This window comes from Hirundo rustica, chromosome 5 (assembly GCF_015227805.2).
Source record: "Hirundo rustica isolate bHirRus1 chromosome 5, bHirRus1.pri.v3, whole genome shotgun sequence".
In the NCBI taxonomy this organism is placed as follows: Eukaryota; Metazoa; Chordata; class Aves; order Passeriformes; family Hirundinidae; genus Hirundo; species Hirundo rustica.
Window position 1 is genome coordinate 53,992,922 of NC_053454.1, and position 18,562 is coordinate 54,011,483.

The 18,562-nt window shown below is 43.7% G+C and overlaps 1 protein-coding gene and 1 long non-coding RNA gene across 3 annotated transcripts in view; one reads left to right on the plus strand and one right to left on the minus strand.

Annotated features, from left to right (window-relative positions):
• The window catches only part of TECRL (trans-2,3-enoyl-CoA reductase like), a 60,813-nt gene that overhangs the window by 18,388 nt on the left and 23,863 nt on the right, over positions 1–18,562 (plus strand). For both annotated transcript variants that reach the window (XM_040064038.2, XM_040064042.2), the window contains exons 3-4: positions 15,597–15,641; positions 16,960–17,063. In XM_040064038.2, coding sequence (XP_039919972.1) covers positions 15,597–15,641; positions 16,960–17,063 — 149 coding nt within the window. The remainder of the gene's footprint in view (positions 1–15,596; positions 15,642–16,959; positions 17,064–18,562) is intronic.
• The window catches only part of LOC120752644 (uncharacterized), a 49,353-nt gene that overhangs the window by 18,159 nt on the left and 12,632 nt on the right, over positions 1–18,562 (minus strand). The gene's annotated exons all lie outside the window — the stretch shown is intronic.

An 18,562-nucleotide genomic window follows, 5' to 3' on the forward strand; every position in this document is an offset into this window, starting at 1 on the left:
AGCGATCCTGGGAGCCATGTTCCCTGGAATGCTGCTGAAATATTTTCTGTTGCTTTTCTCTAGAGAGTGGACAAGGAAAAAGACAGCACAATTCCTTCCTCATGATGGGACCAATCAATCTCTCTTTCAGCCTCCTCCTTATGGTAGGGCAGAGTGTTGGGAGTCATCTGCCAGGTTTTACCTACTGCTCTCATCCTGTGTGTGCCCCAGAAGCCACAGGAGGACCGGCAGCCCAGCAGATCCCATCACCCTGCAAACCGCCCGGTCAGAGCACACCCCGTCTGACTGCCTGCACAAAGGCAGACCAGGCCCTTCCACCACACCATTTCACCAAGCCTGTCAAACACTCCCACTGACTCCCAGGTGCTTGAATAAGAGGTTTATTGCCTAATGCAAGGAGATGCAGTCTCAGAAGGCAAACATAAGCATAGGTACCACGTCATGCAATTCTTTTCCCTGTGCTTATTGTCCCTCCTTCCCTTTTCAAAATGACCTGTTACTGCCTTCAGCTCACTTCTACCCCAAGCTGCTTATCAGTAGTGCTCAGCAGCTGTAAGAAGAGCAGCATTTTAAAACCAACAGGTCCTTGCTCACCCAGAACCCTGAAGCAGATCTTAAAAACACAAAACAGTGGAAGTCAAGCTGATAGGGTGAAGAGTGAGGAGGAGAATCTCTCATGGCTTAGAAATCACAAGGCAGGCTTTGTGAGCACAGCTCAAGGCACATGAAGTACTAAAATGAGTTCTTTAGTGGAGGAAACCCTCTTCCTTTCCTCCTTTCTAAAAAGGCTGCTAAGGATTTTCATGCCCTGAATGTGCAACTTTTCTGGTTTTCATGACACCTGAGATCTAGTAGCAGGATTCAAGGGCATCAGGAATGACTGGGTTTTTCCAGGTCTGTGCTGACACAAGAGCAGGATGCCGAGCTGTTGCTGGAAAGGATGACTGTACTGCATCACATAATTCCCTTCTGGAGGCTGGCTGCGATGTTAAACTGCAAGGCTCAGAGAGGTGAGAAAGGATGCTGTGGGGATTAGTCATTAAGAGCAGTACCAGGGAGAGCGGTGACTGCTAAGCCAGTCCTTGCCTACCGGCTCTGTATAATCAGGACTGTCTGATAACACAGTCTTGCTGGGAACCTGCAGTTCCTCTGATTTCTCCACACTGTCTATTACAGCTGGATTCTCAGGTTGCAGAAAGTTAATGAAATCTGTCAATTTTGATGCCTGGAGAGACTCATGCGCCTGATGAATACATCTGCTGGGGACTCAGAGAAGCTGAATTATGCTATTTATGGCTCAGCAAAGTTGACTTCACAGTCTTGGCCTGTCAATCAGCCATGTGTCTCAGAAACCAAAGAGACCCAAATAAGTTATATCTAGGGCACAGAGCCTTCCAGCAGGGATCTTTCTTCTGTCCTATATTAGGATATCAGTCTTTGGGAAAGCCAAAATGTTTGAAAGAGGGCAATGATCTGATTCCAAGAGCTGCCTTGAGCTGGATGCACTCCCTGGACAGAAAAGCAGCTACAAAGTCTATAGCTTTTATCAGATCTCAAACTCTTTCCTCCCTGATTGTGTCCTAAGTAGTTCACACTAGCCCAGAATCCATATATGAAGGAGTTTTCCAGAGGACAGACAATATCCTGCTGTGCAGGCGTCTGATTGCAGAGCTCAGAGGCCCAGCATTACAACCCCAGTATGGATTCTCGGAGCACATTGGGCTGGCAGTCACATCCAGCTATTGTTTTCGATAAATTCTCCCCTCTCTGCATTCATAACAGCTCAACTGGAAATCACACAATGAAGGCGAATCACTGGGGATGGGCAGTCATTACAAATGGGCACTAAGAAGTACGGTGATTTCATCAGTGTAAATTGCTCATTCATCTGTGTTGACTTTGTAAATTGAAATTACTAGATTAGGAGGAAACATGGTATTTATTCCATACTATATTTATAATTTATTCTTCTTTTGTCTTAGTCACACGGCAGAGATCAATAGGACGCCAGTTCCTGATGAATTTCAGTATCCTTCAAATGACAAAGATCTTTTTACTTCTCTATGCCTGTCAATACAACCCAGTTTATTGGAAACTCCTTGAATTTCTTTTTACTGCCACAGTGAGGCTTGTATCTTCTGAAATTCTTTACTTTTTGCTTCCCAGCTCTAAGCACAAAAAACCCAACAGCTCCTGCCACAAAACTCAAACTGGTTGCTACCCTCTTCCTTCCCAGCTCACAATCAGAGATCTCATGAGTAAATTTCTTCCTGCCTGTGTAGCACTTGCCTGTCAGAACGGGGACCCCAATTTTTGCCTCAGGATGGGGCTTTAGTCACAAGACCAGCCTGTCCAGTAACTTAATTTCTATCCTGTGCAGGGAGAAGCATCAGGAGGATGACCTCCTCTCAGCTTATTTGTGACATATCTGTGCAAATCTCTCTATACGAAATACAGGAGTCTGTCTGCTGGTACAGATTCGTGCAAACCTGAATTTGTGGCTTGGCTGTCAAAATAATTAAAGCCCTCCTGTGAAAGCTGGGAATTTTTTTCACTCCTTTGCAACAGCCAGTCAGGAAATGAGAATGGCATCATTGACCTAACACTGTTAAAAGAAAGGGAAAGCCAAACTGAGTTAACCTCATGATTTTAATCTTCAAAACGAATGAAGATTTACCTTATCCTCAGTCACCACACATCCCACAACCCATTCTGTATTGGAATTACAGAAAAGTGATTCTGGCCGTGTTCCTAAAGGGACAGACAATGCATGAAGCCCATTGTATAAGCCCTCCAGAAGGTTCTGTTCACTTCACAGACACTATTGTGCATCCTGAGCTGTGGTCATAAGCCTCCCACTCAAGCCTGATTCATGCCTCCTGACACTGCTAAGGCCCAGATATTGCATTTGGACATTTCTAGCTGGGGTGCTGAGATAACAAAAGCGAGAGTGAGCACCAGACCTGGCATCTCCAGTTCATTTCTCTGCTGAGCACTTGAATCTTGTTGTAAGTTGTGAAAAATGAGACACTAAAGCAGTCTAAAAAGCATCTGATCGGGTATCTGTGATGCTTTACTGTCTGAAATACCTACACAGTTGCAAAAATATTTCATTATTAAATTAGGAATCTATGGTGGAGGTTTGGCTCACCGAGCTGATTTAGGAGCGGGGCACAGAGAACTTTAAACAAGCTTTTCAAAGACAGATGTTTAAAGCATTCTGGTCTTCAAAAGATAATCATAAAAGCCAGAAGGTGCTCTGGGACTTTTGAAGTCCCCTGATTAACACTGAAATGAATGTGAAGTTTAAGACTTAGGTCTTTAAGACTTGACCAATGGGAGTAATGCTATTGACAGGGGTTGGTTGTGTGCTAGACACTTGCTCCCTTTTTAGCTTCATTTTCTCCTTTATAAAATAAGAATAATTAACCTGTCTTTCATCCAAAACCTTGGGGTCTTTTGTCTCTTTTGGCTGTGATCCTGTAAGAAACATTTGGGACAAAGAATGACTTAAATATATTTTTAATGACCTATTGAACCAGAGGGAATAAGGTGTCTAAAACACAAAAGCCAGACTATCCATTAAATCCTTACTGAAATAGGATGACCTTCAAAAAAACCAGTAATACTTAAATCAGCAATGGAAAAAGTGAAGATCAACTCAAAAAGTTTAATAAAAATTCACATTATTTCTCTGTTTTTGACAGCTGCTGCATCTGATGTTATTGCATTTCATTAGCAGGATTACGGATGAGTAACATAATAAAAGAAAAGGCAGCAAATCTATTGAGATGTAGCTTGAAGCAGAACTGTCCCCCTCTGCTCTCTGGGATATTGTTCCCAGCTGAGATTTCCAGGGCTCCAACAATGCATCACAAATGACATCCTATGTAAACAGTTGGAGAACAAATGTGAGATGCTATTTAAATGCCTCATTAAGAAAAGGAAATTTCATAGCTAGATTCTTTGCTTTTCTTGACTTTACAGTAGATTTAATTGACAGATCTAGATGAAAAACATCAAAATTTGTTTACCAGAATTGCCTGTTATTATTTACAATGGGTCTTATATTAATGCCTATGGTGCAACAGAGGAAATTATAGTGAAGGCCCTAAAGTGTAATCCAGGCCTTAGGAATATCCAGTCTTGAGGAATTAAAGCCTACTCAATTGTTAACAGAAGATGCCAAAGTAGTTTTGTGTTTGAAATTGCTCCTACATCAATTTAAACTCACATATTTTCATCTGAAGAACAGACTAATTTCCAGTATTAACCTGGTGTTCACCAGCAGACTCGTGGTCTTAATGTTCATTCAAGGAGCTCAGGATGCTAAAAGCCCCAGCGGGCCTTCGTTAGTGTGAAATGAATCTCATGTCCATTAATGAGACAGGAGTCTGTTGATTAAGGCAGGGTCAAGGTCACCTGAGGCTGTAAATGTGCTCTGCATCTATATCAGGTTCTTCACAGGAGTCTCTGCACTTCTGAACACCTAAGTTGGCATGTGGCTTTGCTGAAAGGTCCAACAGCTTCTCTTACAAAGAGCTGCTTGAAATGGATGTGTATGAAATATTCCAGTAATTCTTGTGAAAGACAGCCAACAGGTGCTGGCTAACAGGAGAGAAAGTGAATCTCCCTTACCAGAGTGGGAGGAACCTACCTCCTCGAAAACCTGTGAGAACAAGCGTGATAAATGGCAAGTCCTGTGGTGTCATCTCTGCTAGACAGGCTAGAGAAGAAGCAGCAGCTTCAGCTTCTAAATTCAGACTTTCCCCTGGGTCTTCTCATCCTCATGGATTCCCTGGATGTGCTTTTGCAGCCTCTCCCTTCTGTGGGGCCAAGAGCTGTGGTACAACAAGTAGCTGCAATTCCAAGGGTAGGGTCAGGTGAGCAGAAGAGCAAGGGGGGCTGTTCAGAACTTCATGTGAAAGATCTCACCCTGTGATAGTGGTTTGTTTTGCATTTGTTTAGGCTCTTAATTTGTAGCCTATTTCTGTCTTTATTTTCTTATTTGTGCATGGTGGGAAAGAAACCCTAAGAACAACCAAAACAAGAAAGCTTTCAAACAAAACTTGGTATTTGCGACTGTTTCAAGTTAATGAAAGCAATGCATCAAAGACAAGAAGGTGAACAAATTATTCACAGTAAAAATAATGTAGCAGATTTCTGCCTCTTTCTAAATTGCCCCCAAGTTGCAATGATATTGAATATATTTGCTGTTGAAAATTACTCAAACTCAAAATTACTGAAACAAATGGTGTGTGAGTTATACTGGAACAACGTATGTTCCTCTGGTTAAATACATACTAGTGGAAGGCAATGTTTTTTAATGTCCTGCCACTAGACTGCAAGTTCAGAGTGCACAAACAGTCTGGATGAGATGGGTCTATCACGCTTACAGAGGGGAAGCAGCAGAGAACACAGGCCATGAAGGGTTTGCCATATAGATTGGGATGAAATATCCCTCAGATATCAGAATGGAAACTCACCAAGCAGTACCACAACAATCAAGTCCCTTACGGGCTGTGTCTATAAAGCACTTTGCTGATCAACTTTTAGGTTGGAAAAGGCCTCTGAGGTCATTGCATCCAACCTGTGACCAATCACCACCTTGTCAACCAGACCACAACACTGAGTGCCACGTTCTGCTGTTTCTTGAACACCTCCAGGGATGGCGAGTCCACCATTCTCCTGGGCAGCCCATTCCAATGTTTAGAACACTTCCCATGAAGAAATTTCTCCTGTTGTCCAGCCTGAACCTCCCCTGGCTCAGCTTGAAGATAGGTCCTCTCATCCTGTCACTGACTGCCTGGGAGAAAAGCCTGGCTCCCACCTTCCTACCACCTCTTTCACGGAGTTGTAGAGGGTAGTAAGGTCCTCTCAAGCCTCATAGCAGTGCTTCTGAGGCACAAAAGCCTTTCTACAATCTAAGTAAAGTGGTGGGATGGGAGAATTAAACCAGTCCTAATAAACTTCTCCTAGGAAGGACATGGGAACATGACAGCCTCTGGCTCCCGTGCTAGTGCCTGATCTGCTGCCAGAGCAGGGCAGATCTCTGCTGCCTTTTTCTCACTGCCCCTGGAGAAATGACAGTTTAGCCCTATTCTTAGTGGGGATTAATTTTCAGCGTGGTGAATTTACCAATGAATTTATGAGAAGTTAATTTGTTCTGAGGACAAAAACATGTCAATTCAAATGTGCTCAGTTAATTGCTGATGGCATTGGTGTGGGCAGTAGATACAAACCCCGCATTGCTTTGGGGATCAGTGAGGAAAAGCATCCTGATCAGCTTAGTGGCTGGAGAGAGCAATATCCCCTGGACAGTCAATATTGAAAGAAAATGATACTTAATTAACATAGTTTATTAGGTAATTGACTGTGGAATGCTTTTAAAGAAACAGCTAGAGCCTGGGGTAGGATTCTGCCCAGTACATCAGCGGGGAAGGCACAAATGAGCTTTTGGACCATCTTTCCTGTATCAGCTGTGATTGCTGGACCACTGTGTACTTTCTCATGCTGGAATACAAAACCAGCAGGACCCCAGTCCTGCTCTAACATTTGTTGGCACTGGAGCACATTCAGGCAGCGTGCAGACAGCACTGGGTTGAAACACTGACCTCACCAGCTCTCTGCTCTCTGTCTCTCTTGCAGCTCTGTGGAAAGCTGCTACCTAAATGCATGCAGCAGCCGTGCTGATTGCAGCAGTAGCCACACCAGAGCTTTCTGAAGTGAGGGAGCAGTGACCTGTGTTATCAGTGTCCTGAAGCACAGCCTGTCTATGACACTGCAAGGCACAGCACTGTTTGTTCCCGCAGAACTTGGCACGGGATGAGCATGAACAAAGGTTTTGAAAGGAACGTTTTAAAACAAGCCTTAATATCTTACTGCTTGTGTTTCCTGAGACCACGAGGGTGGAAAGATAACTGCGTTTAAATGCTCTGCTTTGCTGCCAGTGAAAACCTTGTCTGGGCTAGCAACTCCACACGAGCACAGATAACTGAGCATTTACGGACTGAGATAGACAGCAAGTGATTCCATAAACCACCAAATACTGAGCTGCATTTTTAGAAATCCCGTGCCAAATTATGGACAAGAAGATAGAGAAGGAAGGATATTTTTCATTCCTGAAACACATATTTAGTTTGGCAAATGTATGTGCAATTTCTCAGGTTTGTGTTGCCCTTCATGTGAAGGCTTCACCGTTAGAGTTTATATTTAGGAAGAGAATCCCGCTTAAGTTCTCACATTCCCTGATACCTGAACAATTATCTTTGCTACTCTTTCCAGACCTGTGGAGATGGGAGAAGCAAAGGCAAAGGTAACTACCAGAATACAGATCCTCACTTGGCATAAATTACTCATCTCTGTTTTAATTTGGGCTGGCATTTCAAAACACGACTGTCTGCGAATACAAAGCAAACCCAGCGCTGTCACAGCGCACGGGTGATGGACACAGCCCTCCCTGGGGGTCCCTGGTCCAAAGACTGCCCGAACCCACTAGGCAGAGCCCAGCTGCACTGACCACCCCCTGCCACCCTGCAGTGTGTGACTGTGTCACAGGGGCAGTGAGGGCAGGGTGAGGGGCCAGCCCCGCAGTGACACTGCCCTGTGAGGGGCACGCTGCTGTCCTGGCCAGCCCTGCACAGCACCACGAACTCAGCACCTCCTCACCTCCCTGCACCGATGAAGGGCAGTCCCCCATGGGAAAGGTCCTTCCAGCTCCAGGTTTATCAGAGTACCTATTTTCTTGTTTCTCTGTATTCTGCTCTGTGGTTGTTATTAATGAAATAAAAGGTGAGCCTCATTCCCTTTCCCTTCCTTTGCCCACGCACATTAATTTAAATGCAAATTCACTCGGAAAGATCAAAATTAATTATGCTTTCTGCAGCAGGCTACATGGAAAATGGAAATGCACAGGGCTGGCTTTTCCCTTTTCTCCTTTATTTTTTGGAAGTGCAAAGAAAAAACAATGTAGAAAAACATGAACATACGCATCTAAATATACAGTATGTATATATTGCATATATAGTTGTGGGTTTTTTTCCTGATGCTTTTTGCTTGTCTGAAATTTCACCATTGCCTGCAGTTGCAGATTGTTTCAGAAGGAATATTGAAAGGTTAATCTGTTAGTGACACAAATTGACATCCAAATGATGAATAATATTCTGTTTACCATTAATAAGAACCAATCTCCATTAAGAAAAACTATGCTGACTCTTAAGAAATTTGTCCATTATTGCCTGATCAGAATATAGCTGAAGTATTTAATTTTTTTTTCAGTGGGGGAAAAAAAAAAGGCATGAGGGGAGTGTTCTGTTCTCAACAACTTCAGGCATTTTATATATATATGCCTTTTTTAATGAAAATGCAGCCAAGTAAATTTGTGACTCAAGGTGCAGTGCAGAGTCCCACAGGCTGGAGCTTCACATCTGGGCACAGTCACAGCAGCTGAACTGCTCCCAGGAACCAACACATGGACAGGGCTATCCTTTTTTGCCAGATTAAAAAAGGCAAAATTCTGAGAGGTTTTTTTAAGGGGAATGAGTGTGGGAATTATATGCATTGTGCTATAGAGACACTAGGTATGCTCTGAGAAACCTTCTGGATCAGCCTCTGTGAGGCTTCAGTGGAGCTGCCAGGGGGACTATTACATGACTTTATGTAGGAAAAATGGGTGGTCACAGATTTTAAACACTTAAGGCCAATGGGAATAATCAAATGAGCAGGTAAACCAAAAGCATTTAGTCAGAATTTCAGTCAGCCTGGGGCTTACTTGCCTAGCAGTCTGTGGGAAATGCATGCTCTGGGCCAGACCCTGTCCTTAGCACTGCTGGTCTTAGTCAGTGTCTCTGGAGACATCAGTTCAGCCAGCTCACTGCCTGCTCTCCCTCGGCCAGCAGCGTGGTTGTAGCTTGATGAATTCACGTATTGCAAAAACCAGAGGAAAGAAATGGATGCTTATGACCAAACGGCTAATTTTTCAAATTCCACATGCCATTAAGAAAGTGCTTTTTTGTGTCCCCATAGCAACTAGAGTTCAAGGTGCCTTTGTAAAACACATGGCCAAAGATCTTCCCTGGAAAGCTTACAAATGAAACAAATCAGAGAAAATATTCAGAGAAAAAAGCTGACAAAGAAAAGGGATTTATCCCCAGCTATAGAGCCATTTAAAACAACATCCATTTCAGTACTCTGCCGAGATTTTACTGAACAGGACACACTGGATCTGCTCTTTTCACTAACTTCCTGTAAAAACCATGGATCTAGCTCAAGATCTGCTCCTGCTCTTTAAATACTCTGATACAGCCCCTCAAAGTCCTTCTGCCAGGAAAACACAGCCTAGCTGAACGATCCCAGATCCAGAAAGTGCCCTCCCAAGGTCAGCCCTGTGCCCTAAAGACTTAGCAAGAGGTGGAAGCAGCACTCAATTTGTAGCCTGACCCTTGTGAGCTAGGCTGGGCTCAGGAGCTCAGTCTGGTGTCAGCTGAGTGGTACCTGGAGGGGGCCTGGCCAGAGCTGGTCCCTGCACGAGCCCTGGAACATAGACCCAGGTGACCGTGCTGGCACTTAGAGTGTCAAAGCAGCAGCACATCTCTCAGCCTGCAGCCAAAGAGGGCCTTTTGAGAGGGACCATGTGAGGAGATGCTGTGGCCCTGCTTGCCCCAGGCTTGCTGCTGAGAACTGCAATTCTTCAAGTGGGCTGGTGGTTCAGATTGCAGCTCTCAGTGGCTGCCATTTATTACACTGGAGGCAAGCACAGTAAGTAATCACTTTCTCTCTTGATCTTGTGGCCGAGCTTTGTTTTACTGTGGTTTCTCTGGTGTGCTTTGCTTTCTGCCGTCGTGCTCAGGAATCACTCGAGTGCAATGTTAGCACAATAAATCACACGGCCTTTTTTTCCCAAATAAAAGAAGAAAGTAATAGCTTTGAGTCATTTCAGCATCTTGCTTTTCCTGCTGTCAGCTCAGTGAAGCAAGACTACACAAACTTCAGCCCTGCAAAGGCTGTGGTCGCTAGCATGGTGACGTCTCTATCCTTAACTTCGCAGAAATGTTCCTGGGAACAGTCAGACAGGGCTGCTGCAACCGAGGGAGACAACACCATGGCCACTGTCCAAGGCCACAGACAAGGGACAACTGTATTTGTTCAGTGTTTACTTGTCAACGAAAGACCTCAGCAAGCTTTAAGATAATCTGTCTGTCTCTATATATTGTGCACAAACCCAGCATACCCGCACCTACTAAAATGTGAATCTTTTCCTAGCAAACTCTTCTTACTGCGACACGGGTATCAAAACTGCCACCTGGTTAAGGTCGTGGAACGTATTTCAGCCACGCTCAGTTCACACGAGCAAGTGCTGTTACACTTCTCAGCTCATGTGCAACATTTTTGTGATCAGAAAGGGAGGCTGGTGCCGCAGCGGATCCTTGGAATTTCCGCTATTTCTGCAAATTTAAACAACATGCTGCTGATGATTGATTATAGTAATTTTGTTGTTCATATCACCCTATTCATATCACAGCAGGTATTGCTTGTAATTATTAAGGCTATTTGTTATTAGAGATGCATGGGTGGTGAAATACATTGAGAAGCAAACAATTTAACTGGTAATAAAATTAGCTGATGATGGAAAGTCAATCTGCTAATTATCTCCAAATTGCGTCTGTCAGCTGTGTTTTGCATTTCTTAGACTCCTCTCTCCCCAGCAGAATAGCTTTTGCAGGTCTGCATTCTAAGGAGCTCACCGAATTCCCCAGCAAGGGAGGTCCTCATCATGTTACCTTTGTTCTCATACAGGCTCACATAACTTCATAAATACTTTGTGACAAATGAGTATTTGATTGTGCAATTTACTGCAGAGCAGACTGCTTTTTTTTTTTTTTTTTTTTTTTTTTTTTTCAGGAGATTCTCTATGAAACTTCATAAAAACTAGGTCGATTCCTTCAATTTCACAACTACTGAAAAGCACGAAGTACTTAGATTCTTAGCTGTTAAATTTTCAAAACATCTTGTGATATTTAAGTGGTGGAGCACACATGAAGGTCAGTTTGAGTCATGTGGATAGAGTACCTTTGGACAGTCTTAAAAGCTGCACAGGGGCTTTTTTGATTGTCCTTGCTTCTGAGGATTGTCTGATTAGCTGATTCATTTACTGGGATTCTAGTATGCAGGCAGTGAAAAAAACCATGTGGGCAGCAGGACCACTGGAACTTGGTTTTCTGTGCGTTTTTATGCAGTGATATTGGCAGCTGGGCATGGTGCTGAGGTTGTCATTTTAGCCGGTATATGTATGTTGACAGCCCTACATCTCCTTTTTATGGACAGTATTAATAGATAATTCCATTAGGAAAAATTAAAGGTGGACATCAGCTTTTATATGTCCTGCCAGTTTGTTTGTATTTTAATTTCTTTTTAAAATATGGACAGGTACCAACAAATAACCCACACAGAATTACATATTTTTCCTCATATCCATTTTTAAAAGAGGTTATTAAAAGTAAACACTGAGCTGCTTTCCAAGCAAACACCATCCTGTTTGGAAAAATTACGATGCCTTAAACATCATAGAATTAAAGTATTTTAGATGTTTTTTTAAAATAAATGTATGGATTCTTTTAACACAAAGTTGGAACAAATGCCTGGTAGAGAAGATGGAATATGGCCAAAGACTTAAGACCTGCTATAATTGCTTACGCCTCCAGACTAATGGAAGCCTGTACACATAGACATAACTTTGCCTGAATCATAACAGAACAACTCACAGAACTATACAACAGTTTGGGTTGAAGTGGATAATCAGAGATCATCTAGTCCAACTGCCCTGGCATGGTCAGGGACATCCTCAGCCAAATCAGGTTGCTCAGTGAAGAATTAACTTGATGTCACTTAAATTCAAGGAGTTTGTGAATGACTTTTCAGCTGAGGAATGGACAAAGCTTTCAGGTGCCAACGTGCCTGCAGGTGGGGGGGTGACCATACCGGGGTCTGAGGAACACAGCCTTCCAGAGAAGGATAAGCCAGCAGAGTAGGGGTAATCAAATAGAAATGGGAAACTAGGAAGACATTTCAACAGCTGTCCAATGATGCTGCAAAGAGAGGAACCAAAGCTGTTTTACAGAAATGCTAGAAACGTAATAGATGTGGAGGAACCACAATATTGACTAAACATCAGAGGATGTAATATTGGCTAAATAGACCTGTGGTTTGAACCATCATGGCCACTCTTATTCTCTGGATGGCCTGTAGCTGCTTTCCCAAGTCAAAGTCACTTTGGGATATAAGTGAGCTGAGACGTTATTTTTACAATTTGTTCCAAGTGTGAAATACATATCCAAACCCATAAACCCTGCATAAGGGAGCTGAACAGCTCTGCTAACCACAAGGATTATAGAGAGATTGTGACCTGTTGTGGCTGAGCTCTGATGCACTGTCACAACGTCAGAAAGTAAATATTAATATATGCCTGATCTTAGATGTAACATCAGTTACAAGATAAACTTCCATCACCCATGGTCTTGGATCGCCATTAAGTTCAGCAGGAGGCAGCAATGGAAAACGTTAGTAAGAAAAAAGCGGGGATTAAATACTGCTAAAACCTCCCCAAAACAACCCTGCAAAAGAGAAACCCTTCAGCTTTAGACTGGAAGCAAGGGGAGCTCTGCCAGGTGTGGGAGTGCAGAGGAGCCTTCAAGTGCTGCCCACAGCTGCAGCTGTGCCTCTGCCTTTGGCGAGTGTGTGTGGTTACCTTGTCTGGGAGCAGGACTCTCCACATGCACTCCTGAACTCCTGCTGATGCCAGGTGAAGCTACTCTGTCAGACAGCCCTGGCTCTGGATATCAAGCCCTCATTCTGACAGGAGGTAGCAAGAATTAATACGAGTGATAATTAGTCCTTCGGTTTGGCCTCTTTTCACTGCTTAAAGAAAAGAGAGCTTTCCTGCCATAGGAATGAGCGGAATGTTTGTCTGCCGTAGGCAGGCTGGATTGGAATAGATTCCCACACTGCCAAACAGAAATCCAGAGCTGCTCTAGTGAGATTTTTGGAGGATCCCTGTGGAAAACACTCATAGGAGGAAGGCAAATAAATGGTGACAGGTGGGGCCAGGGTCTCTCTGTCTGACTGTTACCAAGAGGTGAGCAGGATGCCTAGGAATGTGTGAGATTTCCTATCTGAAACGAGCCTAATCAAGCTAGGAGAGCAGAGTCTTGGCGGAGTATGCTTCTCCCCAGAAAGCCATGCTGATTTCTGCAGGACCCTGGACAGCTAACACTTGGGCGCAGCCTTGCTAAAACCTGCTGACAATAAAGACTGAAAGCGGGAAGCTCTGGTGATCTCACTCAAAGCAACATAGAAATTTGTTTGGGCTTTGTCCCCTGCTCCATTTAGCTATTTCCACTTGACATTAGCTAGTGGCCCCCCACCAACAGTAAGAGCAGGGAAGGAACAGCTAATTCCAGATCCTTCCAGAAGAATACACGCAGCTTTGCAAGCACGGCTTGGAAACCAGAGACACGCTGATGTAATAACAAGGTCACTGCAGATGAGCAGCAGCAAAGACACACTTCCATCTGTCTAAATCTTTGAGTATGTTTGAACATAATGGTGTACTGAGGCTAAAGGGCTGGAAATGTGGGATGACGTGCTTAAATGCACAACCTCTGTTTGCCCTTGTGAAGATTATGAGCCATACCTAAAAGAGCATTGCCACAGGATCAGGTAAATTGACTTTTATTGAAACATACTGTAATATGAAGGGGGGAGCTGGGGGGGAAGATTCCAGTTTAACACAAATACATTGCATTTCAGGCTTCCAAATAACTATTGATATCTGCTGTCCTGGAGCAAATCATATCTTCCCTGACAAGTCAGACAGCTGCTCCTTCTCTATCTTCCCTTTGTTATCTTTAATAGCCATGGATTGTTGTGGTAGCTTGAAAAAGATGTTCGCAACTTACTTGATGGATGTCTCACCTCTTGCTATTAGCCCTGGTTCATGGGTTCATCTAATGCCTGTTCTTGCCTACAAAAGTCAGACCAAGTGCTTTTGAAATGAGTGTGCTGAGTGTCACTGCACAGTGCACACCGTGTACAGCTCCCTTCCCCTCCAGCTGGCAGCTGGTGGCGTGAACAAACTCTCCTCATCATCCTGAAATAAGTTAGGTAGAAACAACCTCCAGAGCTCATCTCCAGATCCAGGTTCCTGCTCAGAACAGGGCCAACTTTAAAGTCCTGTAAGACTGTTCAAGGTCATCCCCAGACAAGGCCTGACTATCTCCAGGGAAGGAGATCTCACAGCTTTTTGGGGCAAATGTTTCCACGTTTAATCACTGGGAACAATATTTTCCATTTAAAGGTATGGGAATATTTGTACCTTAAACACAGGATGACTAAGAGTTGTAAGATAAGTCTAAAAAAATTCTGATCAATTTCACGTAAGCTTTGAATTGAAAAGACAAAGCAAATCTCCTTCAGGCTATCAACTGCCCTCAGGGGTGTCAAAGGAAATAAAGAAAAATGTGGTAGAAATGGCTGGGGGTGGTGATACTGCAGTAGGTTCCTCACTTTTCTCTGACAATCTTTTTTCCCCCAAATGTCAGTCAACACCACGGGCTATGGAAGTTCTCACCACGTTGCTTCAGGTCAGCCCAGAAATGTGCTGGGACAGCCCTAAAAACATTCAGCAGCAAACCAAAGAGTGTATATGGGGGTTAAGCAAAGTTACTTGTCCTTGTGATGCAAAGGAGGAGTGTTTGTATCGTCCATTCAGCAGCACACCTGTAGAAGCACAGCCTTCTGCACAGAGGAACTAAAGAGCTGGCCTAGTTAACAACTCGAACAGCCACAATCCCCTCTGCAATGTGTTGGTAACAATTACCCGCTCACTCCGACACCAAGGGAAACAAAAGCAGCTGGAGACCTGTACCTGTTTGACCAGCCTGACGTGTCTCTGTTCAAAATTGCCAATGGGAATCCAATAACAATGACCCACTACTATTCTGCATTTTGGAATGACCTTTAAAATACAGCATTTAAAAATCTACTTCTAGGAAACATCCTCAAGTTGAGGGTATCAAGGAAGTCAAAAGTCACTCAGTATTAGCTACCCATGTGCTCCTACTTTCTGTGTCTCTATTTCCATGATTAATCTGTGGTTGAGAACTAATACAAGCTACAGATGCCTAGTCAGGTTTTACATTCCTAAATGGGAAACACCAAGTTCTGGACCAGACTCCAGCACAGGCATATTTTTTGAAGGAGGGGCAAGACAGTACATTTAGTACTGTTTTGGCAGATATAGTAATAAACAGTATCCTCTTTATATTTCCCAGTGCTGCACACAAGCTGTGCTGATGGAGAGCTCAGCATTAATATTGGCCCTTCTAGCACTCAAATGGAAGAAGGGATTTATGCTCTAATGTGTGTATTGTGGGCTCCTCCCAGCTCTCTTGTATTCTCCTTACAGAGATAAGACTGAAAGAGAGGTGGGTTTTTATTCCATCTCTCTTTTGTAGCTATCAGCTAAAAAATGACCCCCAAACCTAACAGAAATGTAGCTTTTCTATCATGAAATTTACAGCCACACTTTGTGATTCAAACAGGTCCCCAGTGGTACCCATCCCGTGTTGGCCTGCAACTAGAACGCAGTGAGTATTCATAGAGCTGAATACAGCCACCTAATGTATTACTAATCCTCTGGCAGATTCTCCTCCTCACAGTATTGCTCTCCATACGTGTTATTGGGTGAACTGTTGGTACATTCTCATTAACTGACATCAATTATTAACTTATTCGTTTTTTTCATTAATGAAGGAACCTAGTGGTTTTCGTAACCACTGAGTGAAATGTTCCAGAATACAGTGTATAATCACATAATGAAGACAAGGCTGTTTTAAGCCCATTCACTCCCTTCCTCCCCTCTTGCCATTACCTGTTTTAATACTTGCTTGCTGCCTCACCAGAGGATGCAGCTGGCTGCCAGAGGCAGCCTCTGTGTCAGTCCACAAGTTCTTGGCAGTCATGGCAGTGAAAGATAAGGCTGCCAGAGGCTGTTTGCTGTTTGGTGTGTAGATGTGTAGAATTGCAAAGCTATAGAAAATGAGGGCTCAGCACCTGATGGAATATACCCTGATTGACGTAAACGGTCAAAAAACATATATTGAAAGGGAGACCATATATAAAGAAAAGAGAAAATAGGTGTTGCAGCCATGGCAACATCATGTGCCAGTGGCTGTTGGATTTTTCCAATATCCAGCTCACTGCCTATACTAAAAAACAAAAAAACAAAACAAAACAAACAAAAAAAACCAAAAACAAAAAAAACCACCAAAAAAACCCCAAACAAACAAACAAATAAAAACCCAAATATTGTTATTTCATGTGTCTGCCTGCACACTCTAGATCCATTAGGATTGGAAGAAGATGCCCCAGAATACTTCAAACAGTACTGTAATGCTCAGATACACCTGGTCTGCCTAGGTCAGACAGCTAGCAAAGAAATCTTGGATCGTGAGCCTTTGCCCAAGAAGTTGCAACCATCATCAGGTACTGCCTGTTGTAAAACAGCCTGCAAATGCTTCAGCAAAATATGTCAGAGAGGGAGACGCTGTGTAACACAGACTTTGCCATTAGTCTTGCAAGGCAGAACAAGAGGTGCTCTGTGGAGTTGTCTGTGTGGTTGCATGGCCTGTCTCTAATGGGCCAGATTAACAGAGACAGCAGCGCACAACTGTCACACGTTGCCGCCCTGTGTCATGGCAGCCTCATGCTTTTGTTAAAACGGGGAGGGAATAACCCTCATGGAAGAGCTCTAAGCTGCTAACCTGGAGAATAAGTACAAGTCACCAAAGAAAATCAGAATCCAAGCTGGGCCTACAGCTGGCAGGGCAGCCTCAGCGTTATGCTGAGCCCCCGAGAGGGTACCCGTTCTTCACTCCATCTCCTCCTCCATTTTTGTCATTGCAGACGGTCCCTTTTTGAAGGATTCCGTCAGCATCCAAAGCCTTGCCGTCTCCTCCATCATTACACTCTATTTTACAGACCTGGGTCAGCAGGTTGGTTGGACCACTGTAAGTATGTCCTTGTAACACTCGGCATGATACGTCTTAATGGGCAATGTGTTTTGGCATCAAATTACTTCGACTTGCTCAGCCTGTGCTTCCTTATGTAAAATGGTGTAATTAGTTTATCAGCACTCAAAACAGAATTAAATGGAGAGCAAGCCAAGTTATCAATATGCTAACTCTGACTTCCAATTAAAGATTAGAGGGGGAACATAAAAATATTGCCTGAGGAAAAAAAAAATCAATTAAAAAAAACAGTTTTAGCTTATCTTGGGCTCATATGCCTGTGCAGAACTGTAGCCAAATACATTAATTTGCTGAACGACTCCTCAGCTTTGAAAGTGGAAGGATATTATAAAGAAAAAATGGATTTCTAGTAATCCTGTTACTAATGCAGGAAAATAATTGGATGGAAATACCTTACCCTTTGTTCAAGTAAAGAACAGTTCCGAGAGAGGCCAATGATTCCAGGCAGAAGATGTCCAACTAGGCTGAAGAGCAAAAAGTTTTGAATCTCCTTGTAAAACAAAAGCATTTGCCATGACAACAATACCTGTCTTATGCTGTAGGTAGACCTGGTTGGACTTTAGCTATTTTCCTATAAGCAGCTGTTGGAAGGTGAGGTTGCTAAGAGAAAGGCAGCACATTCCACTCAAATAGGATATAGGGAACTCTACCCCTACAGGCTCCTTTGGGAAAGTGACAAGCGAAAGATTAAATTCTTTCACAGCCCAAAGACAGAAGACAGTAGAAGGGTTTGAGAGGACATGAAGTAATGGGAGAAGAAGAGACCTTTCCAATGTCCTGCAGTGGGCACATGCGGAGAAGCTGAGAGTAGTCTCACGATCACTCTGACCAAGCTTTTGCTGCAGTTTGCACGTAGAGCACTAGCTGAAGTAACACCCAGCCCACATTGGGTAATGAGATGACCAATTTCTGCAGTGAGAAACACAGGTAAGACAGAACTACAGCTTCTGAAGGCCATAAAAGCCATGATAAGACTACTCATGGCAATGGAAAGCAAACCACCAATTGCGTGCAATTCCTTTAATGAATCAAGTGAGGTTTTTGCTAACTGGCATCATGGCTGTTGGCCAAATTGTTATGTTTTTACCTCAGGCAGCCCACAGGCCCCACCCTGCTCGCACAGGGGGACTATGAGCCGCTGTCCTTCCTTGGCTGTGCCGACAAGGATGGATATCACCTTTTGGTATCAGGTGTTTGAGCAGCTTGCAGGTGATAGTCCAGTTCCTCTCTCCAATAGGTCACTACAGGTTAGGAAACATCCCTACAACGTTCACTCAAGGTGAAGGTTACTGCCACAACAGTAACCCCTGACCTGGGAAAAGTCAGCCTCTGGATCAGCTCTATAAGGTCCCATATCCATCCCAGCTGCTTGAGATCATGCGCATTTCTGCCTGTCCTGGGAAGCAGATAGACCTGAGCAGCACAAATTCTGGCAGGTTTTATCCCCAGTGAAGAAGAACATGACCTGTGTCCACCTT